The following is a 25,597-nucleotide window of genomic DNA, read 5'->3' as shown; positions in this document are numbered from 1 at the left end:
TTTTTGCCACTCTGGCGATAGGAATGTCCACCTTAGGGATTTCCTCCCATTCTTTGATTTCTGAAGGATCAAAAGGAAGACGGGCTTTAAAGTCACGAGGGATGACCAGGCGCTTCTCCGTATCTTCCCATTCTTCCAGGATCATGGCTCTAATATGCTGGTTGACTGGGAACACTGTTTCTTTTTGTTCTGAGACTGCCGAACATCTCGTCCTGAACCGAGGGACCTCTGTTTCTTCAGTCTTTATGGTTGTTTCTCATTGCTTTCAATAGGTCGTCCGTATTTTCAGATGAGAAAAAATACTTTTTCCTCTCCTCAGAAGGCCTCTGGGAAAACCTTCTTCCTCGGCTTCAGCCTCTTCCTCTGAGTAGTAAGAGGAAGGGTACACCTCTTGTGACGGGAGGTGCTCAGATCTGGCTGTGGTGGCACGAGATTAGCAACAGTGTTCTGGACTTCTTCCCTGATAGTGGCCCGCATATCCGTAAGGAAGGACTCCTGTTCCTCTTTTCTGAGTTTTGCAACACACTCCGGACATAATTGTTTTGTGTAAGAGTCCGCTAATTTAGTGTTGCATGTCGGGCATCTCCACATCCTTTTCCGGGAAGAAGAGCTGGATCTTAAGGGGGTCCCTTTATCCTAACACACAAATCGAAACTTTTCCCCTTTAACTGACTACTAACATGAGACAAAGCCGGCACTATGGGGCACTTACGCTGGCCAAGGACTGCTCAGCTGGTGCTTCTGAGCGAGATGGATAACCTCCATGGTTCAGACTGTGCACATCATCCGTCTTGTGAGTACCCTTATTAAAGGGTCTTACCTTGTCCAGATGGCCTCCAGATTACCCCCATAGCTCTCTCATGTGTTCCTGATTGGAACAAAAGCTACGCCGTCCCGAACGGAAGTGTCCCTCTAAACCGGAAGTGTGCATCCTCGAATGGCGTCCGACCGGAAACACGTTCCCCGGTGGAACGCATGTTCACCATGCAACCGGAAGTAAGCAGCCGGCGGCGTGGAGCTGAGAACCCTCCGGAGAAGGAAGCGGCAACATTGGGAGCTCCCCCGACACACTGAGAGACCCCCGCCCAATGAGGCATCATCGATGGAGCCTCTTGACAGCGGGAAGGGAAGACATCCAGTCCCCTCCGATCCCACTGAGTCCCGGTAAGTGTCGCGCTCCTGCGATCCTCTTGTGCGCTCTGTCCTGCTAGGGACAGGAAAAACACTGTGCATTTCCTGTCCCTAGAGGATGTACGTGACTTCCTCCTGACGTGCTGTCATGATGAACGTCCTGGGAAAATCACAATACAACATTACTGTACTAGCCCATTAAAAAAGACACGAGACAAAATGTAAGAACTTTGCTTAGTTTTTTAAATAATATTGTGGTCTTATTTCTCTTGTAAAATCCAATACTACAAATCTAAAACAGGTTTTTTTTAGCTGTCGTAACACTAAGTCTAAAATAATAAGACAGGAAACGTAAGAGAAGACATTGGGAACAACATCCTTAAAGAAACAAAAAAACAACATGGTTGATTATTACAGAGGGGTATATTTTTCAGGTTCTATAAAAATGCAAATAGGGTGCTGGCTTGGTACAGAAATAGGAGAATCAGCCCAAATATACCTCTTCAACCATGGGAACATAAACTTAAAATCAGTCCTCAAACCACAACATTTCATACATGTTTCAACACATTCTGAACAACAATTCATCATCTCTAGGTCTCCAGTCCTCTTCTACTTGTGTACAACCACATGTGGAGCTGCTCTGTGTGCTCTGGCTTCTACTTTGTGTCGAGCTTGGCCATTTCCTGCACATAGATTCCAATGCTTTCACTGTCAAACAGCAGGAAGTAAATATTCTTCACAGTGGAGGAGTTGGAGGAGCCGAAATGGCTGGAGATGGCTCTCAGAATGACCTGAGCGGCTGTCTGCTTGGGAAAGCCGTTTCTACATGGCATGAGACAAGTGGGAAAAATGTTTAGTCATATTTGTAACATCAGGCCGGTATACAGCAATGTAGCTTTATCCTCATTATATAAGAAAACATAGCCTTCCATACATTCTTAATAAGCAGCATACAGAAATAAGAGAACATTGGGCTTTAAAAAACAAACAAACAAAAAAAAAACCTTGGAAGCCAGTGTGGCATATGCATATGTACAACTATAGAGTGGCATATGTTATGGCCTTCTTACATGAGCAAGGTTTCACAAGGTATATGTCTGACAGAGGACAAAATCATTAAAGGGTTCGTCCAAGACAAATTAGTACTTGGGCTCATAGTAAAAGAAAAAAAATAAATAAATTACCGGGCAGGTAGTTGCTACCTACTTGCCTGATGTGCCTGGCGACGAACTCTGCTGGCACAGAGAGATCACAGGCCGCTCCTGCCGGCGATTCATCAGCTTCCTCTGTTATCATGAGCAGTGGCTTCCCCTCTACTCTGCTCTGTTGACACAACGTGACTGCCGAGGTCATGCTGATAAGCAGCAGGGGGCTGGTTGTCAGACTGCGGGAGTCAATTGGTAATGAGTGTGACATCGGTAGTCACACCCTGTAGACAGAGATGCGCTTTTGAAGTGGAGCAGCTGAATGGCTGGTAGGAGTGGAAAATGGTCTTTAAGCCCATATTCAAAAAACCCCAAAACAAAAGACAGCTAAGACCAAAATACACCCCTTTAAGTGAGAATCTGCATATACCTGCCACTGGGGAAAGAAGGAAAGGCCACAGACTTGAGCTTTTTCTCTTCTGCGACCGATAAACAGTTCTTGATGGTCTTTTCCAGCTGTTCTTCACACTTATCTGATCCCCACTGTGGGATGTGGCAGTGGATGATGAACTTGGCTGCCAATCCATTTGCTTGACTGAGGGCAGCTATCAAAGAAAGGGGGAACATACATATAGATGATGAATGAAAACTATACATTTCCAAATAATAAAATAAATTATTATTACCGTAATTTCTTAATAAAAGAAAAAAAAATGTATAACAGTAATTAACACATTTCACAGAAAGTGTTGGGTAAATTTATAGATACTTTACTTGTTTTGCAATGATTTTAAGCTACAAGATGTTTTCTTTTCCGTTAAGATAAGAAACTGAGTTCAGTAGTCTGCTGATTTCCTGTTACCACCAAGGTACATTGTGGGAGCCGAGAGAACGGAGTTATTAGGCTACTTATTTTCTATGTAGATTTATTTAACCCTTCAAATATTAGTAACAAATTAAAATTGTGGCACCAAACCAATGAGGCCTGATCACACAGTGCTGATTCAGTGAATTTAGTAGATTATTTTTCATGTGTTTTCTTTAACTCATAACGGCCAATGGATGAAATTCTTTATATAGGATCTATAATGGGACTCGACAATCTTATGTGTATGGTCAGCTCATGCGCATCAGCCAAAATGCTGCAGATCAATTGTGTCAGATCATTAGTATGAACGATCTGACCACGTATGTGGTGAAATAAACTGGGAGCTTGTGTATATTGTATTTATAAAGCAAAAAGACATACACTTGCATTTATGGCCTCAAAAAAAATCCAACCTCACAGATCAAATTTCTGGCAGATAGTAGTTGTCTATCATAAGTGATACGGTAATTCTCAGATTATTTCCATTTCGGACAACTTTTATCCCATGTGAACATGCAGCTTTATACTATTTTGGATTGCAAATGTAAACTGTTAAACTGAGTTTGCATCAGCTGTTTCTTTTCAGTATCCATTGACCTTATTAAACATGGAATTAATAAGGCACCACAGAAATAATTAAAAATATTATGCATAGAAAAACAAGTGTGAATTTACCAAACAACACTACTAGGGCTCATTCAGACATCAGTGTTTTCTGTTGTTCGCAAAAACTGTCCACGTTCCATCAGTGATCAGACCAGCAAATCAACAGTTTGGTTATAATGTCAGTTTTTAACATCAGGGTTTCATCTGTTTTTCGTGGATGAAAAAAAAAAACCCCAACAAAATAAACTGATGAAGATTTCTTGACCTGCTCATATTAAACAGTCCATGAAATAAAGGCAGCACATGGATGGGATCCGAGTGCTGTCCGATTACTTTCACGGACCCATAGACATGCATTGGCGAGTTTGATCTGAGACTTGGACCAAAATAGGACAGATCTCTGATTTGGTGAGGACTACTTGGTCCACAAAAACATATGGACATGTCAACAGCTCCATAGACTATAATAGGTATGAGTTATATCTGTGACAAACACAGATTGCATTTGCACGTGAAAAAATGATGTCTGAATGAGCCCTTATTGTGTGAGGCAGCATGGAGGGGACTTTCACTCTGTGGATGCTTTACTCTGGAACTCTCTGTTTTGCACAATTTTGTGTGGCATGGGTTTATTATAGAAATGATACAAAAAAAAAAAAAAAAAAAGACAACCCCCCACAGAAATGGCAACATAAATGCATGTGCAACTAGCATAGTTATGAAACCTTTGATATGTGCTCACCGATGTGTTAAAACTAAACTTTCTGTGTTGTCCTAAAACTTCAACATAACATCCGTCCACCAATATATAAGTCGAAGACAAGCGGGCAAAATAACTAATTTTCTGGTTTTGTGCACAGATATATAGGGCAATTAATTGCACAGCGCTTTACAGACACATCATAATCTCTGTCCCCATTAGGGCTCATAATCTAAATTCCCCATCAGTATGTCTAGTGTGGGAGGAAACCAGAAAACCAGGAGAAAACCAACGGAAACATGGCGAGAACATACAAGCTCCTTGCAGATGTTGTCCTTGGAGGATATGAACCCATGACCCAAGCGCTGTGAGGGTGTGTTCCCACGGTCAGTAAATGCTGCGGATTGGATGCTGCGTACAGCCGCAGCGGCCAGATGTTACGGCATAGTGGATGGGATTTTATCCCATTTCCACTATGCATGCAGGGACACCCGCGGCTTCGCTGTGGTGACGGACATGCGGCGCATCTTTCTAGACCGCAAAATGTCTATTTATCTTGCCGAGACGCTCAGTCTCCGCAAGATAAATATCACAATCTCTGTATAGGATGCGGCAATTCTGCATGGTTTAATGAACACATGTGGGATCACCGCGCATACAAAAACCGGCAGTGCTTTGGACGGAGTGGACATGTGCTGTGTCCAAAGCGCTGCCGATACCGACCGTGGAAACATAACCTAAGGCTGCAGTGCTAACCACTGAACCACTGTGCGGTTGCCCCGTAATAATAAATAAAGTGTTAGAATTGTGTACAAGTCAGGGAAATGTACATTATTTTACCTCCAGTCAACTCCAAGGGTCCATGGGTTTTACGGAGCTCTTTCACAGCTTCAAGGAACTCTTTTCCTCCAGCTTTTTCCATGGCATTCCCTATATACATGAGAAAAATTATGGCATGGCAGGATCAAGGTCCACACATTACATTCAGTGCACTATGCAGTGGCTGTCAGATGAATGACCGTTAAAATGCAAGAAAGACATGATAGTGGCTCTCCACTTTAAAGGGGTTGTCTGTCTTTAGGGTACAAATCTGCAGTCACTCTATGTGACTGCAGACTTATGAATCCTGACATTGTGGTCACTGTGCGCTGTGGGGATAGGTGCAGCCTTGCTCAATGAGACTGTATTGAAGGAGGCCAGATACAGTCTACTTGAAATGTGGCCGAAAGTATGAAATCACATACTTGTGGTCATATGACCGCTCCTAGTGCCGGGGAATGTGCGCTGTGAGGATTCGCAAGTCTGCAGTGACTGCAGATTTGCAGCCTAAGGCTGGGCAACCCCTTTAAGTCATGCAAGTGGGAAGAAACCCCCCTGTGATGTCCATGTCCTATTAACCCAACCACATTTAATAAAAAACAAAATGCATTTGTAACAACATAAGAACATAACCGGTAATTCCAGGCTCTATTCTTTAAGACTAAGCAATTTTTATTTATTTTTGTGCATAGCTAATTTTTATTGGTTCCAAGAGGAGCTGAAATCCATTTATTATACAGATCTTAGACAGAACATGATTATAACAAAAAAAAACACATTTATATTGCAGCAGAGAAGACTTGATTAGTAAATTCCCTGCAGGTCCAAATATGTGATCTCACAGTAATAGTCTATTAGGTTGTGTACATCAGAACATTCCCAGTAACCACACACTTAGAGTATCCCATTTCCATACTCCCTCATCCCACCCACTCTGTTGGTGTCCCTCAAGATTCTGTCCTGGGACCCCTACTCTTCTCCATCTACATCTTTAGCCTGGGACATTTCAAAGTCCCATTGCTTCCACTATCACCTATATGCTGATGGCACTCAATCTCTCTCTCTGGCCCAAACGTCACCGCTCTGTGACCCAGAATCCTAACGTGTTTATTAGCCACATCCTCCTCCTTCACAAGAGCTTTCTAAAACTCAATGTGGACCAAATCAAACTAATCATCTTTCTTCCATCTGACTCACCCCTAACTCCCAGATCTATCACAATAAATTAAATGATATCACACTTTTCCATGTATCACAAGTCTGTTGCCTCAATGTAAGGCTACTTTCACACTAGTCCGTCGGTACGGGCCGTCGCAAACTGTCGGCCCGACAGACAGTGTGTTAATGTAGCACAACGTGGGAAGCGGATGCAGTTTTACAACGCATCCGCTGCCCAGTGAGAGTTCCGGGGAGGAGGGGGCGGAGTTTCGGCTGCGCATGCGCGGTCGAAAATGGCGGACTCGACGCACAAAAAAAGTTACATGGAACGTTTTTTTTTGTGCTGACGGTCCGCCAAAACACGACGCATCCGTCACTAATGTAAGTCTATGGAGAAAAAACGCATCCTGCGGGCAACTTTGCAGGAATGCGTTTTTTTCTACATAACGACGCATTGCGACGTCCGTCACAACGCAAGAGTGAAAGTAGCCTAACCCTTGAGTCTGCCCTGTCTTACAAACTACACGTCCAATCTCTTCCCAACTCCTACTTAACCCCTTAAGAACAAGGGGTATTTCCATTTTTTGCTCCCCTTCTTCCCAGAGCCCTAACTTTGTTATTTTTCAGTCAATATGGCCATGTGAAGGCTTCTTTTTTGCAGAACAAGTTTTACTTTTCAACAACACCATTGCTATTACCATGTCGTGTACTGGAAAACGGGAACAAAAAAAATTCTAAGTGCGTTGAAATTGCAAAAAAAGTGCAATCCCGCAATAGATTATTTTTTTCTTAAACCATGTACAGTACACTAAATGCTAAACCTGACTTGCTATTATGATTCCCCATGTGATTGCCAATTCATAGATGGCAAACATGTATAGGTTCTGCTTTATTTAAGTAGTGATAAAAAAGGCGCTATTTTCTGAGACATGTAGCATCTACATTTTTCAGGATCTGGGTGAAGGCTTATTTTTTTGAGTGCCAACCTTACATTTTTATTGATACCCTTTTGGGATGGATACAATGTATTGATCGTCCGTCATTGCATTGTACTGCAATGTTGCAGCGACCAAAAAAACTTAATTGTGGCGCTTTGATTTTTTTCCGTTTACCTATCAGATTAATTATTTTTATATCTTGATAGATTTGGCGATTCCAAATGTGTACTTTTTTTATTCTGCATGAGGCAAAAGGGGGTGATTTGAACTTTTATATTTTTTTAATACATTAATTTTTATTTTTTTTTACTTGCTTCAATAGTCTCCATGGAAGACTAGAAGCTGCGATCATCCGATTGCCTGTGTTACACGCAGTAGGGCGGAGGCCCTGCTATGTGTAAACAAAATGATCAACTGCTATGCGCATCGACCACCGGGCGGTGCTCATAGCAGTTCAGCAATGACAACCACAGGAATCTCCTGCAGACCCCGGGTTGTCATGCCAAACCATCAGCAACCACGGTACTGTGAGACGGGCACCAATGGGCAGAGCTATGATGCACATCCAGTTTACATGAGTTAAATGCCACTGTCAAAGAGTGACAATGACATTTAACTAGTTAACAGCCGCGGGTGGATCGGAAAAGGTGCGGGCTCATCGCCGGAGTCCGCACAAAAGAGGGGGAGGTGAGTTATGTCGGCCACAGTAAGTCTTAGATCGTTAACGGGTTAAAAAACATTTCCTGAATTTTCCTTTTCTCCACCCCAAATCTACTAAAATGTTAGTGCATGTCCTCATCATCTCCCCCCTCAACTACTCCATATCCTCCTAACACTCTATTAATAATCTGTTGCCAGATTAATACGTCTCCCCCTGCCTTCACCTCTCCCCTCTGCCAAGACTTTCACTGGCTTTCAATTACCTGGCGCATCCAGTTTAAATTACTAAGTAGTCTGTCTCTGCAGTACATCTCCAAACTGATCTCCCGAAACTTCCGCAAACGTAATCTCACGTCCTTACAAGATCTCCTTTTCTTCGCCACCCTTGTACATTCATACCCAATCACCTCCAAAACTTCTCAAGCGTATCCCTCATCTTCTAGAATTCTGTGCTCCAACACATGCGATTGTCTCCCACATTCGGAACTTTCAGACATAACATGAAAACTCATCTCTTTAGGAAAGCCTACAATAACCCCGCTGTCATCTGACCGCCACCGAAGCTGCTGCCACCCCCCAACCTATGGTCTCCTTCCTCATTACCCTGTAAGCCCATGAGAGCAGGGCCTCTCCTTCTCTGTACCAGTCAGTTCATTGTAATTTATATAGAGATTTTGCATGTAAACCCTTTTCACACGTTTACCACCATGGAATCAATGGTGCTCTAAAAATAAAGAATTACCCTCTTCCTCAGTATTAGCCAGCAATTATGGAGTTTATGGTTTATGTACCAAAGATACTAAAATAAGTGTCATAACGGTTTTAATTTAGAGTCTCCTCATTTGTCGAATGGAAATTTCCTTCTCAGTCTGGATTTGCTGGTCAGAAAATCTGCAGCATATTACAGCACCAGTATTATGGATTGGATTTTATGATTTTTCTCTGCAGCTGAATTTGACAGGTGCCTTGGAACAGACATCCACTGCATGACAATTATGCTGTTGATTTCCACCATACACTTGATCTATCCTTTGCGATACAAATGGGTCACAACATTTCTGTAACAAAATCAGCAGCGGTTTTTGCAGCTGCAGAAAGTTTGTGGGGGGATCAGCCTCATGTGGACAATGCCTACAGATATACTGACAACTCAACTTTCTTCGCAAGAAATATGCAAGTGTAAATGTTCATTCAGAATATAAAATTGGAGACGTTAGATTGTAAATTTCTGTGCAGAACAGTCAGGGGAGATTGAACACAATTGACGTTTGGCAATGATCGGCATATATCTGAGCCTGAATGAACAGCGAGGGATCTTCATTCTACAGGTAAAAAGGGTTTTGCTTGAAAATGCAGAGTGTTGAGTATAAGCGATTACAGGCATTCCTTCTATATTCTGTAACCGTTTGATTCCCTGGCCAAATCAACAATTGCATTTTTCATCGGCTTCCTATGGATCAGCACTCTTGGATAACAAATTGAACCAAACAGATATATCTCCTTTTAACCTCACTAAATATGTAACTATGTAAATAGCAGTAAAACACTCATCAATGACTATAAAACCTACCTATATCTTCCTTCAGGTCGATTTCAGCTGTTGTTGGATGTATAATACCTTCAACTTTCATTGAGCCTATATGACCGAGATCACTTTGAGTCAGGGACAACTGGGTGAAAAAAACAAAACAAAACACACAAAGCAAATGTTTTTAGTATGTTGTCTGTAGACGTGTGACGCCATGCCAACAAGTATGACTCCCACTGTCATGATACAAGATTATACGGATGATTAAAGGGGTTGTCCGATACCTATAGTGTCTTTCATAAATAACCATCTTTACACATTAAGGACCTTTGTAATGTGCTTTTTTATAAAATTTCGCTAGTATTCTCGCGATCCAGCTATTCACTACATTTGCATTTTATTTTTATTTTGTTTCTGTGACATTTCGACGTCTAAGGCATGTGCACATGATCAGTAAACGCTGCAGGTTGGACGCTGCGGATCACCCATGGAGATCGACATGTAGTGCGTCTCTCCAGACTGCAGCATGTCAACCTCTCGCGTCTCCGCAAGAGAAAAATCACCAATAGAATGTATTGGACGCGGAATCCACACGGTTCAGTGATCACATGTGGATTCACCTGCGTTCAATAGAAGGCAGCGCTTTGGACGTCCAAAGCGCTGCCACTTCCGGATCGTGTGCACCCCCGGCCATAGGAAGATGGCCCTACAACTTTTTTCAACTCCTCCCTGAAACAGGACATTATCAGGAGGTGTCACTGTGGTCACTTATCACAGCTTGCGTCTCCAGATGACATCTTGTTTCAGGGAGGGTGATTGAGAGGTGACCGCAGCTTCGGACCCTGCTGCCACACTTCTTCTGTCTCTGCCTCCAGCATTTTCAGTGGTCGCCGTCACAATCTACAGTGGGTACGGAAAGTATTCAGACCCCTTTACATTTTTCACTCTTTGTTTCATTGCAGCTATTTGGTAAATTCAAAAAAAGTTAATTTTTTTTAATTTGAGCAAAGGGTCAAATATTTCAGTTTTTCTTTAAGAAATTTGCAAAAATTTCTACATTTCTGTTTTTATTCCAGTCAAGATGGGGTGCAGAGTGTACATTAATGAGAAAAAAAATTAACTTTTTTGAATTTATTAAATGGCTGCAATGAAATAAACAGTGAAAAATTTAAAAGGGGTATGAATACTGAACCCACTGTATGTTTCGTAAGCCACCTCTTTCCTTGAGACACATTGTTATTGGCGGGTGGTGATAAAAGGAGGTGAGTGACACTAGTGCAGCCCCGCTAATGGCAATCATGTGATGGCAGTGATAGAAGCTGAGCAGCACAGTGGCGGCCATTGAAGATGCAGTCACTTCTACACTTTATTACTGTAATAGGCTCTGATAAATCTTACTAAGTATTTAATGTCAAATTTAAAGTAAAAACTTACCTTCTGCCCAAGCAAAAGACTCTTTGAGGAAAGGATGGTAAACCCATCTCCTGGTCCATCGTCTGATGTGGAACTGGACGCACCTTCCTTTCCATCTGCCTGCTTTTCCTATTAGAAGGTAAAGACAATCTTGTTTAGTGAACACCACTAAAAGAATACTATACAAGTGGAAAGAGCAGATTAGCCCCTTGAGAATTACAAAAATAAAAAGATAATTTTTGCCTTTGCACAAAATTCATGAACCACATTTCACAGTGACACAAAGAACAGCAACAAATACCACAGGACAAAAAAGAAAAGTGACTTTAAAAAACCTGCAAATGATGAATAGGGGCCTAAACATCTATACCCCTAGTCGCAGACACCCATTTGTACTTGGCTATAATTACAGCTATTATTATAGTTGGCGCAAATTATCTACAATATTAATAAAACCAGACCAAATTGGCGTAGTATTCTGGATTTTTTTAGGTTTTTTTTTCCCCATGAACAAAAGCAGATTTTAAATAAATAGATCTTGGAATAACAACTTCCACAATTGGATGTTTTTAACCCCTTTCCAACATGTAGCATAACAATACGCCCATGTTGGACTCCTTATTTGGTGGGGGTTCCGATGCAGAGCCTACACCTTTCCAGGCACATGACAGCTGACATGTGCCCGCAACAACCTGCGGATGGAATCGCGATCCACCGGCGGCTGTTAACTAGTTTATTGCCGCTGTCAATCTCTAACAGCGGCATTTAACTCATGCTTATAAGAATCTCGTCGCTAATCCCATCACATGATTGCGGGTCACCGATGGGTGGGCATGACAACCAGAGGCCTACAGCAAACCTTTATGGTTGTCATTGCCAGATTGTTATGAGCGCCGCCTCAGGTCGGCGCTCATAGAAAGTGAGCATTTCTGCTACACAAAGACGATCTGATGTGTAGCAGAGGAGATCAAAGTATTGCAGCTTCTAGTCTCCTATGGAGACTATTAAAGCATGCAAAAAGCAAAAAAAAAAAAAGAAAGAAGTTTTTAAAAATTTAAAAAAATAAAACAAAATATAAAAGTTCAAATCACCCCTCCCCTTTGCCCCATTCAAAATGAAACAATAAAAAGATCAAACATACACATAATTGGTATGACTTAATTCAGAATCGTCCAATCTATCAATGGAAAAAAAGAACTAACCCGATCGCTACTCGGCATAACGAGAAACAAAATTTAAAATGCCAAAATTGTTTTTTTTTAAAGTCACTGCTACATTGCAATAAAATGCAATAACGGGCAATCAAAAGATCGTATCTGCACCAAAGTGGTATCAATCAAATGTCAGCCAGGCATATAAAAAATAAGACCTCATCCAACCCAAGATCACAAAAAAATGGAGAAGCTAAAGGGTCTTGGAAAATGGTTTTTTTTTTTTTTTTTTTTTAAACAAATGTTTGGTATCTGAACTCGTAATGGCAGGTCAGTTTTAGCATTTAGTGAACATTAAAAAGCAAAAAACAACCCAACATTTTCACCACACTTGGAATTCACCCCATTTTTTAAAGATGAGATAAAAATAGCGTTAAATAGGGGCAGAGCTGTGCTTTACATTAGTGTCTTTTTTGTGCCTTTATTCCCCACCTAGGCTGCCGAAATACCTTTGTAAAGTCGCCTTTTTGGGCTGTCACTCACGCTGGTCTGGTCAAATGGGCGTGGTGACATTGCTGTTTCTTCCCCCCCAGATCTTGCTTATCTTTCCGTTGGTGGCGTAGTGGTTTGCGCATGTCCAATTGCCGAATCCACTGCGCATCTCGGCTTCAGGAAAATGGCCGCCGCGATCTCCATCTGCGCACGCGCGGCATCCCGCGGCCATTTTCCTGAAGCCCCGTGCAGCAGAGCACTCCATCTGCGCAAGCGCGGCCTAAGGAAGATGGCCGCCCCCACCGATGACCAGGGGAATAGCGCAGATCGCGCTCTTTTTCTACACCTGCGCAGTGGATTCGGCAGCATAGGTGGGGAATAAAGGCACAAAAAAAAAAGACACTAATGTTAGCCCTCCCCCGTCAATAATATCAAAATTATAGGGGGGGGGGGGGGGGTCTCATGGCCTCACAGGCCCTGAAGGAAAACTGTGAGTTAATTTAATACCATGGTTGGTTATTTGTGGTATCTGAGGTAAGCTTTGGCGTTTTTCGCCAGAAGCAGTTTAATCTGGTTTTTCTAAGGGAATGCTGGCGCTCAAAGAAGAGCTTCCTATTGGTTAATGCGGGCTTTGGCGGTTTTTTCCTGAGATATAAAAGCCCTTGGAATTTGAATTTCACCTCAGACGTCGGTGAAGTTGAAGAAACTGAAGATACAGCATGGAGGACCTTTTCCAGCAACTTCTGTCAAGAGCCGGTAAAGAAGACAGAGTAGAATGGCTGAGAAGCTGTTTAGCCACCAACCCCTTACCTACTCCTCAGACCGACGGTGCAAGTTTTCTGTCACCGAGCCCTCAGGTACAGCCGCCGGTGCTTGAAGCGAGCACGGCGGTGATTCCAGTCAGCCGCTCCAGAAGGAAGATGCCGCAGAGGAGCTTATCGCCGCCCCTTCCGTCTTCATGTCACAGTGACCGCGCACCGGATGTGAGTAGGAGGTCACGCCGCCCAGCTGCCAGCAAATCCCAGAGTCCGGTGCGAGTTTCGCAGCGCCAGAACAAGGCGGCGCCATCACAGCAAAGCACCAGGAGATCCTCTCCCGCTAGCAGCCGTAAAAGCGCTGCAGCGGCTTCATCTCGTAGGGTCTCAGCGGCGCTGCCAGCCCCTTCCCCTTTTATGAAGCAGACGTCGATCAGCATCCAAACCGAAGATTCAGAGGAAGAACAGGCTTCTACAGCCCCAGAAGAATCCCAGCTGCGTTCGCCTTCTGTACAAGGCTTGAGCGCAGGCTGCTCAGAGGACCTGATGCAGAGAGGAGGATCGTCCAGAAGGGGTGAGATAAATATTGTGCCCCTGTCTGTGCATCCTAGCCAGCTTAGGGATATGATTAAGAGTGTTTTGGCAGAGTCTTTAGGGGATTCTCTTAATAATTCTTCTATTACTTTGCCATCCACTAACCCTGAGGTTATTCCAGTACAACAGAACCCATACAAGGAGGCTCTTACATGCGAAATTACACCCCTTGGATTCCATTTGAGCTCTGCAGTTAAGGAGCTCATTTGGAATAATAGCTATGTTGATTTATTTTCATTACTCCCTCGGAAAGAGCATTCCTTTAGGTCCGACAAGGACATAAAACCTGAAGATGACCCAAAGCGTGGCCCATTGAAGTCCTTCAATAACTGGCTGCAGGCGTTCTGTATTTATGCAGCGATTTTAGGGGAGAAGTACCCCAATCTATGCAGCAAGCTGTTTCAGCACATAGACATTATTTTGGAGGCCTTCCGCAATTTCGGAGGCCTTGCCTGGTTTCACTACGATGAAGCGTTCAGACAAAAATTAGCAGTACACCCCAATATTTCTTGGGGCGTAAAAGACGTAGGTTTATGGATAAACCTGATGCTTCCACAGAGACAGTACCCCAATAAACAACGAAATTCTAGTTTTCAAAAAAAAGGGGTCTGTTTCGCATTTAATGATTCCACGTGCAAATGGGGCAACTCATGCAGGTTTCGGCATGAGTGCTCCTTTTGTGGGAACCAGCACCCTGGTTCCAAGTGCTTCCGGAAACAAACACCTCAAACAGCTTCCAGGGATCCAATTTCAAAAAGCTCAGACCCCGGTGAGATTATCAGAAATGCTATGGTGGTTAAACATCTACCCAAACCAAACGACCAGTAATTTATTATTCAATTGTTTCTGTTACGGTTTTGAGGTCCCTCAATTTAAAGGCCCGGGTTGCGTGGTGGTAAAAAATCTTGCATCTCTATATTTGCAACACGAGGTAGCTAGAAAAAAGATTTTAGAAGAATTGAGCTTAGGCAGAATAGCGGGCCCCTTTTCTTCCCCCCCATTTGAGAATTTTCGGATTTCTCCCCTGGGAATTGTACCAAAGAAAGAATCGGGGAGCTTCCGCATGATCCATCATTTATCTTACCCTTATGGTTCCTCATTGAATGATGAAGTGGATAAATCCCTATGTTCTGTCTCTTATTCTACTTTCGACTCCGCAGTTGATCTTCTTAAAAAATTTGGTAGGTTGTCGCTGATGGCTAAATCCGACATTAAGTCTGCATTTCGGTTGCTTCCTGTACATCCGCTAGGTTTCAATTCCTTGGGTTTTCAATTTGATAACCAGTTTTTCTTTGATATGTGTTTACCCATGGGTTTTTCCCTTTCCTGCTATTATTTTGAAAGTTTTTCTTCTTTTCTCCACTGGGTAGTTGAACACAGCTTACAGGACGCTGGAATTCTACACCACCTTGATGATTTCTTGTTTGTCGGACCTGCTTCATCAAATGCTTGTCTGGATGCATTGAATTGTTTCATAGCCATGTGCGATAAATTTGGGGTTCCATTAGCACACGACAAGACCTGCTTACCTACGAACGTGATCGATTTCTTGGGTATTACACTCGATTCAGTTGAGATGGAATGTAGACTTCCAGAGGATAAGATTAAAAAATTGCTGAATTCTTTAGATAAATTTTTGGCCAAAGAAAAGGTAATTTTGAAAGACATGCAGTCCTTGCTGGGCCTACTAAACTTCGCTTTACGTGTGATCCCGATGGGAAGAATTTTCTCTAGACGTCTTTATAACTCCACTATTGGATTTTCTTCTCCTAATTCGCATATCAGAGTCTCATCAGAGTTGAGAGAAGACGCCAGGATTTGGCGTGCATTTTTGGCAGGTTACAACGGAAAATCCTGTTGGCAATCGGATTTTGTTCTGGCTGATACCCTCAATTTTGCGTTTTCTTGCGATCCTTATACGGGTTTTGGTATCCTGTTTTCCCCTCATTGGGTGTCTCACAAATGGCCTGATTCTTGGGTTCGTAACAATTTGATTGGTAATTCTATGGTTTTGGAACTTTTTTCAATTTTTTCAGGTCTTTATTTGTGGGGGCACCTAATGAGAGATAATAGGATCATAATTTTGTCAAACAACAAAGGCGTTATATTCGGGATTAACACACTTACTTCAAAAAATTTCTGGGCCATGAAAATTCTGAGACAGTTAGTACTGTTATGCCTTAATTTAAATATATGGCTAAAAGCCAAATCGGGTAGAAATAGGTTAGAATCAATCTCGGATTCTTTGTGCCAGCAACAATGGAAAATTTTTCACCAACAGGTACCTACGGCAGATATGGATCTGACGCCTTTCCCACAGGAGCTTTGGGACATGGTTTTGAGCTAATTCCGCATTTTATTGAAAGTTCATTGTCAGCGAGATCATGGGCTGATTACTCAGCCGCATGGCAACAATGGATTAATTTTTGCAGTGTGAATAATTTCGATTATAGCCTCTCCAGCCCTATTTCCGGTTTGAGGTTTGCTGAATTTCTTTGCAAAAAAGGGTTATCTTACTCTGCGGTCGCAAAATCCTTGGCTGGGGTATCTTTCTTTTTGAAATTGTTTGGTAAAGCTCCGTTGACAAGTTTGTTCCCTATTAAACAGTTTTTGAAGGGGTTTAAACGAACCAATTTTAAGCCGGATACTAGACGCCCGATTTCCCTCCCGCTTTTAAGGGATCTTTGTATATCCCTTCAGAGCGTTTGTAATAATTCAATTGAGGCATCTTTGTTTTCTGCAGCTTTTTCTTTAGCGTTTTTCGGAGCGTTAAGAGTCGGGGAACTGGTATCAGCTAAGAAAGATAATATATCGGGTCTAATGGTTTCTGATGTTACTGTTTCAGATTCTCACTTATTTCTTTTTATAAGGAGATCCAAAACAGATCAATCGGGCCGAGGCTTCAGGATGAAAATTGATGCCTTACCGGGAAAAGAATTTTGCCCAGTTATAAATATTAAAAAGTGGTTGAGCGTTAGGCCTATTATAGCAGGACCATTGTTTATGCATTCGGACGGCAGCCCCGCAACCATTTTTCAATTTAATGCAGTTTTAAAAAAATGCTTGCAGATATTAAAAAAAGATCATTTAAGATTTACTTCTCACTCTTTTCGAATAGGAGCAGCAACAGAGGCGGCTAGAGCTGGCTTACAGGATTCTCAGATTATGCGGCTGGGAAGATGGGAATCGGATAGATTCAAGCTTTATGTGAGACATGAATTATATGATAACCAAGTTTGATTTTAATTTCAGGTTCCAAGATTGTATGGATCGTTGGAGACTCATGTTTTTTGGGCTCAGAAGAGAGCTAGACTACGTTTTTATTCTGAGAACCTTTCTTTTAGTCATGATTTCGTTCAAATTTTTTGGTACAGCGTAAGAGGGATGTCCTGGTATGATCTTCCAGTGGAGTTTAAAAAATGTTTTTCTAGGTTTCCTTCCCCGGACTTGGTAATCTTCCACCTAGGAGGAAATGATCTTGGGAAAAGCAAAACGTTGGAATTATTAGCCTTGTTTAGATCAGATTTCGTATTTTTCAAGCAGTTTTCTCCTTGTTCTTCTTTTGTTTGTTCAGAGATCATTCCAAGGTTACTATGGAACAGTGTTGAACTTTCATTTATAGAGAAGATTCGGAAAAGGGTTAACCGAGCAATGTCAAAATTCCTTCCCTTGATTAACAGCTTCTCTTTCAGGCATGAGGACCTGGAAGGTTTTTTACCAGGCCTTTACAGGCGTGATTTAGTTCACCTGTCAGAGATAGGATTAGATATTTTCAATTTAAACCTCCAAACAATGGTGGAGAAATGGCTGTGTGCTAGTGGAAGGGCCAGGATTCCTTGAACCCTGGCATGTGGAAAATCGCCCTTAGGGGTGGATTGGTTATTATAATGGTTAAAACTTTGGGTTATTATATGAGTGAAATTTTTAAGAACAATATGTATGTGATGGAAATTTTGAGTAACTCAAAAATAAAAGACACGGCCATTTTTTCCCACATATTGTTTGTAGTGTGTAATTATTTGTATGAATGGGCCTTGTGTGGCCATGTTAGCCCTCCCCCGTCAATAATATCAAAATTATAGGGGGGGGTCTCATGGCCTCACAGGCCCTGAAGGAAAACTGAGTTAATTTAATACCATGGTTGGTTATTTGTGGTATCTGAGGTAAGCTTTGGCGTTTTTCGCCAGAAGCAGTTTAATCTGGTTTTTCTAAGGGAATGCTGGCGCTCAAAGAAGAGCTTCCTATTGGTTAATGCGGGCTTTGGCGGTTTTTTCCTGAGATATAAAAGCCCTTGGAATTTGAATTTCACCTCAGACGTCGGTGAAGTTGAAGAAACTGAAGATCCCACCCTCCCTCCCTTTGTTTGGTATTCCCCCTGTCGTGTCAACTTTATTTTGTGAGGAAAATCGCCCTTAGGGGTGGATTGGTTATTATAATGGTTAAAACTTTGGGTTATTATATGAGTGAAATTTTTAAGAACAATATGTATGTGATGGAAATTTTGAGTAACTCAAAAATAAAAGACACGGCCATTTTTTCCCACATATTGTTTGTAGTGTGTAATTATTTGTATGAATGGGCCTTGTGTGGCCATGTAAAGCACAACTCTGCCCCTATTTAACGCTATTTTTATCTCATCTTTAAAAAACGGGGTGATAGGTTCCCTTTAAACACATCCAAATGTGGAATTTATTATTATTATTCCAAGATCTATTGATTAAAATTAACTTTTGTTCAAGGGGAAAACCCCTTTAAGTGCACTCCTATTTCAATTCTGAGGCTGGGTGCACACGATCTGGAAGTAGCAGTGCTTTGGATACATCTATTAATTGTACTTACCTTTTCAGTGTTGATCTGGTTAGAAATATTTGCTTACTTCCTGTTAAGCCCTCTTCTTAGTAGTTTAGTTGGGAATCATAATTAATATGAAACCATGCAATGAAGAAAATAGAAGTGTCTGAAATAGCAGAGCATCTACTGCGCATAACCTGAGCGCCATAGTACGGACATGCCACAGCCCCAGGTAATGATGCTCACCTTTCTGAGTACTTTGCTCTTCCCAGCTTTTGCCTTCTTCGTCCCTTTGTTCAATGCTTTGCCACCCTTTTTCTTTTTTTTCTCTACAGGCTGAGAAAGGATAGTCTCTTTGCCGCGGGAGCCGCGTTTTTTAGCCAAGAGTTCAGGGTGAATTCTTGGTAGGACCCCTCCACTTGCAATGGTCACCCCTCGGAGTAACTACAACAGAAACAGCTTTGGGATCAGACTGGGTGAACCTAACTGAAGCTTGTGTGTGTAAGAAAATACTTTTAAGGCCAAATTCACACAAGGCGTTTTTGCTGCTTTTTTTTATCCTAATTTTCAGCTGTATTTTACAGTACCAGCAAAGCCTATGAGATTTCAGAAATCTCCTACACACACATTGGTCTTTTTATCATCAGTATTTTGTGCTTTGCATGTTTTTTTGGACAGAGCATGTCACTTCTTTTAGCGTCTTTTCAGCGTTTTTCACCTATTGACTTGAATGGGTGGTGAAAAAACGCAACGCAGGTATCAGGTTTTGCTGCGCTTTTTGTGTCAAAACCTGATTCTATAGAATAGGACTTTTTTTCAACACTAAACTTTATCAGTATGCAAAAGAGACAAGTCTAGCATGCCAAAACCTCCAGAAAAAAATGCACAAAAATCGCTGCAAAAATGCAAGAAAAACATGATCTTTTTCTGTAAAAAATGCAGAAAAAAAACACCTCATGTGAACTTACCCTAATTCTAGCTAGCGCTCTAGGATGATCTATCGTCTGCAGCCCCAGTCACCGCACAGAACTATTTGTTTCCAATGATCAACTAAATCTGTCACAAACAACAGGGAAAAATCCGGCTACAGTTTTTAATGCAGCTTTTCAAGAAAAAGCCAAAATGGACCCAAATAAGAGGTAGAAGAATAAGCCCTTCCTTCATGTTTTTAATCCTTTTTGTATCCAGGTCTAGCCTTGGCTTAAAGGGAACCTGTCACCCCCCAGGCGCTTGTAACTAGAGCCACTTGTGCAGCACTAATGCTGCATTGTGACAAGGTGGCTCTTTTAGTTCGGGTCCCTGGCACTGCAGCAATAATCGTTTTTGAAATTTGTTCCACATACCTCGAAATCGCCACGGGGCAGGTCTTTCCCCCCCTAATCCAGACACTTCACAGCCGTCACTCATGGCCTCTGGTGCTGCCTCCTCTTCCTTCATTAGCGTTCCCGGCGCTTGTGCTGTTATTTTTTTTTCAGGCATGCGCAGTTGAGCTGCCCTTTGAACTTAGGCCATGTGCACACGTTCAGTATTTTTCGCGGGTTTTTTTGCTATAAAAACGCGAAAAAAACGCTAACATATGCCTCCTATTATTTACAGTGTATTCCGCATTTCTTGTGCAAATGTTACATTTTTTTCCGCGAAAAAATCGCATCGCGGAAAAAAAAGCAACATGTTCATTAAAAATGCGGAATTGCGGGGATTCCGCACACCTAGGAGTGCATTGATCTGTATACTTTCCGCACGGGGCTGTGCACACGATGCGGGAAGTAAGCAGATTATGTGCGGTTGGTACCCAGGGTGGAGGAGAGGAGACTCTCCTCCACGGACTGGGCACCATATAATTGGTCAAAAAAATAGAATTAAAATAAAAAATAGTGATATATTCACCTTCGATGTCTTCCCGCCTCTCAGGTGCATGCTGCCGCCTCGGTTCCTATAGCTGGTGTGCGGTGAAGGACCTGCGATGACATCGCGGTCCTGTGATTGGTCGCGAGACCGGTCATGTGACCGCTCACGTGACCGTGACGTCATGGAAGGTCCTGCGCACACACACCAGCTATAGGAACGGACGCCGCTGAGGAGATCAGCTGTCTGCAGGTGAGTATAAGCATTTTTTTAATTTTTTTTATTATTTTTAAACATTCTATCTTTTAAAAAGTTGGTCACACTTGTCAAACACTATGTTTGACAAGTGTGACCAACTTGTCAGTCTGTTTTCCAAGCAATGCTACAGATCCCTTGGAAAACTTTAGCATTCTGCAAGCTAATTACGCTTGCAGAATGCTAAAAAAAAACGCGAAAAAAATGGAAAAAAACTGCGGATTTCTTGCAGAAAATTTCCGGTTTTCTTCAGGAAATTTCTGCAAGAAATCCGGACGTGTGCACATACCCTTACAACGCAGGTGCAGGGGACGCTAATGAAAGAAGAGGAGGCGGCACGCAGAGGCCATGAGTGACGGCTGTGAGGCGTCTGGATTAGGGGGGAAAGACCTGCCCCTGTGGTGATTTCGAGGTATGAGGGACAAATTTCAAAAACAATTCTTTCAGTAGTGCCAGGGACCCGAACTAAAAGAGCCACCTTGTCAGAATGCAGCATTACTGCTGCACAAGGTTTAGTTACAAACGCCTGGGTGGGTGACCAGTTCCCTTTAAAAAAAGCAAAAAAGAAAGCACCAAAAACTGCGTATGAAACCATTCACTATTTATATTATATCAATCTAATCTATAGACCGCTGGGACCAACAAAGCCTTTTCCAGTTTCCAGCAAAGATTTGGCCACATATGTATCTATGAGAGAATAAAACAGATGCACTGATGCACTTGACTGTTTCCATAAGCTCCTAGAGAACAGTACTGACTTGTGCCACTATCCAATGGATACTAGCCACAAGGTAAACTTCTTTCAGTACAACGTCCATAGGTTTAACCCCATCCCATGTGCAAGGAAAAATTCTACATGTACCTGATTGAGTTCTTCATCATTGGCAACTGCTAACAGAATGTGCCGCGGAGTAATTCTCCCTTTCTTATTGTCTCTGGCGGCATTCCCTGCCAGCTCCAGGATTTCAGCTGCGAGGGGAGAAAATAGTTTATACAAATTACTGTCCATCATATTAATAACTAATGTAGCAATAGTCATACAAACATGTAGCCAAAAATATATTATTAGGCATGCAACAAGCAATTACAATTACGTCCATATATATTTGGACAGAGATAACATTTTTCTTATTTTGGTTATAGACATTACCACAATGAATTTTAAACAAAACAATTCAGATGCAGTTGAAGTTCAGACTTTCAGCTTTCATTTGAGGGTATCCACTTGAAGGGTTTAGGAGTTTCAGCTCCTTAACATGTGCCACCCTGTTTTTAAAAGGACCAAAAGTAATTGGACAATTGACTCCAAGGCTATTTCATGGACAGGTGTGGGCAATCCCTTCGTTATGTCATTCTCAATTAAGCAGATAAAAGGCCTGGAGTTGATTTGAGGTGTGGTGCTTGCATTTGGAAGGTTTTGCTGTGAAATAAACATGTGGTCAAAGGAGCTCGCCATGCATGTGAAACAAGCCATCCTTAAGCTGCGAAAACAGAAAAAACCCATCCGAGAAATTGCTACAATATTAGGAGTGGCAAAATCTACAGTTTGGTACATTCTGAGAAAGAAAGAAAGCACTGGTGAACTCATCAATGCAAAAAGACCTGGGCACCCACGGAAGACAACAGTGGGGGATGATCACAGAATAATCTCCATGGTGAAGAGAAACCCCTTCACAACAGCCAACCAAGTGACCACCACTCTCCAGGAGGTCGGCGTATCAATATCCAAATCTACCATAAAGAGAAGACTGCATGGAAGTAAATACAGAGGGTTCACTGCACAGTGCAAGCCACTCATAAGCATCAAGAAGAAAAAGGCTAGACTGGACTTTGCTAAAAAAAACATCTAAAAAAGCCAGCACAGTTCTGGAAGAACATTCTTTGGGCAGATGAAACCAAGATCAACCTCTACCAGAATGATGGAAAGAGAAAAGTATGGCAAAGGAGTGGTACAGCTCATGATGCAAAGCATACCACATCATCTGTAAAACACGGCAGAGGCAGTGTGATGGCTTGGGCATGCATGGCTGCCAGTGGCACTGGGTCACTAGTGTTTATTGATGATGTGACACAGGACAGAAGCAGCAGAATGAATTCTGAGGTATTCAAAGCCATACTGTGTGCTCAGATCCAGCCAAATGCAGCCAAACTGATTGGTCATTGTTTCATACTACAGATGGACAATGACCCAAAACATAAAGCCAAAGCAACCCAGGAGTTTATTAAAGCAAAGAAGTGGAATATTCTTGAATGGCCAAGTCAGTCACCTGATCTCAGCCCAATTGAGCATGCATTTCACTTGTTAAAGACTAAACTTCAGACAGAAAGGCCCACAAACAAACAGCAACTGAAAACCACCGCAGTGAAGGCCTGGCAGAGCATCAAAAAGGAGGAAACACAGCGTCTGGTGATGTCCATGAGTTCAAGACTTCAGGCAGTCATTGCCAACAAAGGGTTTTCAACCAAGTACTAGAAATGAACATTTTATTTAAAATTATTTAATCTGTCCAATTACTTTTGGTCCCTTTAAAAACAGGGTGGCACATATTAAGGAGCTGAAACTCCTAAACCCTTCATCCAATTTTAATGTGGATAACCTCAAATGAAAGCTGAAAGTCTGAACTTCAACTGAATCTGAATTGTTTTGTTTAAAATTCATTTTGGTTATGTCTATAACCAAAATAAGAAAAATGTTGTCTCTGTCCAAATATATATGGACTTAACTGTATTTTAGCAACATACAAGGGCAAGTTTCAGAAATTACTTTTTATATTTTTGTTTATTATAAATTAAATGGATTTTCTCAGGTTGAATATGTAAGTGGACATAAAGCATTAATGGAGACTTATCAGCCAAGAAGGTGGTGAGGATGGCATTCCACGTCTGACATCTGATATAGAAGGGTTAATGTTTTTTCCTTTAATTGCTAGAATTTGTTCTTATAATGTAGTAGCCTTATAGTCTCCAATTCAAGGATTTTATACTACTTATCTTATATGACATGTTTTCGATAGTCAGCAACATGTTCTGGGTACATGGTAAATAAAGCAGGATAACTGGGGGGGGGCTACATGAGCTACATTAAGTTACATTTGCTGTAAATGGTATAAAAATACTGCCTCTTGTATGATTAAACCAGAAAAGCGATTTGCTCACAACCTATGTGCATTCCAATTTGAGGGCGTAACCTCTTAATTTGGCCTCACTGGTGATCTGGCATATCTGACTTTGGGTCAGAACGAAAACAGCTACAACACATCCATTGGTGATTAAGTGTATGAAAATGTAGTTTACATGTATTTTTAATGTATTTATTTGAGAGTTATCCTTCTGTAGCTGCAGTTTCCTGTTAATAGTGTAGACAGGGTTAACTGTAAAGGCCATGTTCACATGTTGCGGTTTTTACTGCGGATCCGCAGCGTTTTTGACGCTGCGGATCCGCAGCAGTTTTCCATGCGGTGTACAGTACCATGTAAACCTATGGAAAATAAAAACCGCTGTGCACATGCTGCGGAAAAAAAACCGCGCATGTCAATTCTTTGTGCAGATTCCGCAGCGGTTTTACACCTGCTCCATATTAGAAAACTGCAGGTGTAAAACCGCAGTAGAATCCGCACAAAAACCGCAGTAAATCCGCAGGAAAAAAGCTGTGTTTTTGCCCTGCGGATTTATCAAAATCAGTGCAGAAAAATCCGCACACCATTTTGCAGCGTGACCACATAATTTATTGAGTCACTACAGTCTCTTATGCATTAGTGTGTATAATTATTTCTTTGATTGCATTACTACCTCATAAATAGTCACTATATGCCTTGGTGCATATGTGCCAATTTCATACAATGTGAGCAGATGTATATTTCACACATGTGTTAATAGACTGTTATATATAAAAAAAAAATTCCAGGCGTCTCCCCCTTTTTTTTTCCTGTATCAAGTGTATTTTACCTGTTGCCTATTATGGGCCTTTTTTATGACTATTTTTTAGTCTTCTAATTATCTAAATAAAATTTGTTTCCAATATTAGCATTGTGTGGTGCCTCTTTCTTGTAGGTATATATCTCATGTATGGTGAACCACTATTGGGTATATTATAGGTGTTCACATAGCCTAAGGCCGGATCAGGTCAGCGAGGAGGATTGGGGACTGTGGGTTAGTGATAGGAATAGGAAAGTTCAGTTAGCAAGTTCAACGAGGCAAGAAGTAAGGACATCCCTCTGGTCAAGGTGATCTTCACTGGAGTGTGTGTATGGAAGAGAAGAACAGAGAAGGAAAACAACTAGGAAGAAGAGCTTGAGTTGTGGCAGTGGAGTACTCCTAGCAGGCGAGTTGGGGGGAAGGGAACTTTGGTTCAGCAACTTTGTGACATTCCCTATGGGCCTCCTTCAGCCATGTCTTTGGAGCTGTGGGTCTGAGAACAGACGTCAGCGAGACTGGGGGCACAAACAATAAGGGGAGTTAGTTACAGAGTCTTCATTTATGTGGTTTCTGAGAAGTGGGCTGAAGATGAAGAAAACAGGAAGGAGCAGCTAAGGTGTCATAGCTGTCAAGGAAGTTTGAAAGTCCCTCTCCGCTAGTGAGAAGTTTCTCCAACTGTGCCACAGAAGAGGTTTGTTGAAGACATGCCACTGTACTGTAACCCAAAGAAAGATGTCTGCATCTCCTGCTGCGCTTTCTAGATAAATGAAGTTGACACTAAAGTTGAACTTATTTTTATAGACTGTGGCGGTTTCCCATTTGTGGAATCA

General features: G+C 41.9%; 1 protein-coding gene across 2 annotated transcripts in view; it reads right to left on the bottom strand.

Moving 5' to 3' along the window:
* Positions 1-1,353: 1,353 nt before the first annotated feature.
* The window catches only part of LOC143770082 (core histone macro-H2A.2-like), a 111,295-nt gene continuing 87,051 nt past the window's right edge, over positions 1,354-25,597 (bottom strand). For both annotated transcript variants that reach the window (XM_077259331.1, XM_077259330.1), the window contains 7 exons: positions 21,715-21,821; positions 18,999-19,196; positions 10,991-11,098; positions 9,599-9,698; positions 5,294-5,383; positions 2,710-2,884; positions 1,354-1,956 (listed from right to left, as the gene is read on the bottom strand). In XM_077259331.1, coding sequence (XP_077115446.1) covers positions 1,791-1,956; positions 2,710-2,884; positions 5,294-5,383; positions 9,599-9,698; positions 10,991-11,098; positions 18,999-19,196; positions 21,715-21,821 — 944 coding nt within the window. In that variant the 3' untranslated portion in view covers positions 1,354-1,790. The remainder of the gene's footprint in view (positions 1,957-2,709; positions 2,885-5,293; positions 5,384-9,598; positions 9,699-10,990; positions 11,099-18,998; positions 19,197-21,714; positions 21,822-25,597) is intronic.

This window comes from Ranitomeya variabilis, chromosome 4 (genome assembly GCF_051348905.1).
Source record: "Ranitomeya variabilis isolate aRanVar5 chromosome 4, aRanVar5.hap1, whole genome shotgun sequence".
NCBI classification, from domain to species: Eukaryota; Metazoa; Chordata; class Amphibia; order Anura; family Dendrobatidae; genus Ranitomeya; species Ranitomeya variabilis.
Note: the sequence above shows the minus strand (reverse complement) of the source record. Positions and strands in the feature narration are given on the sequence as shown.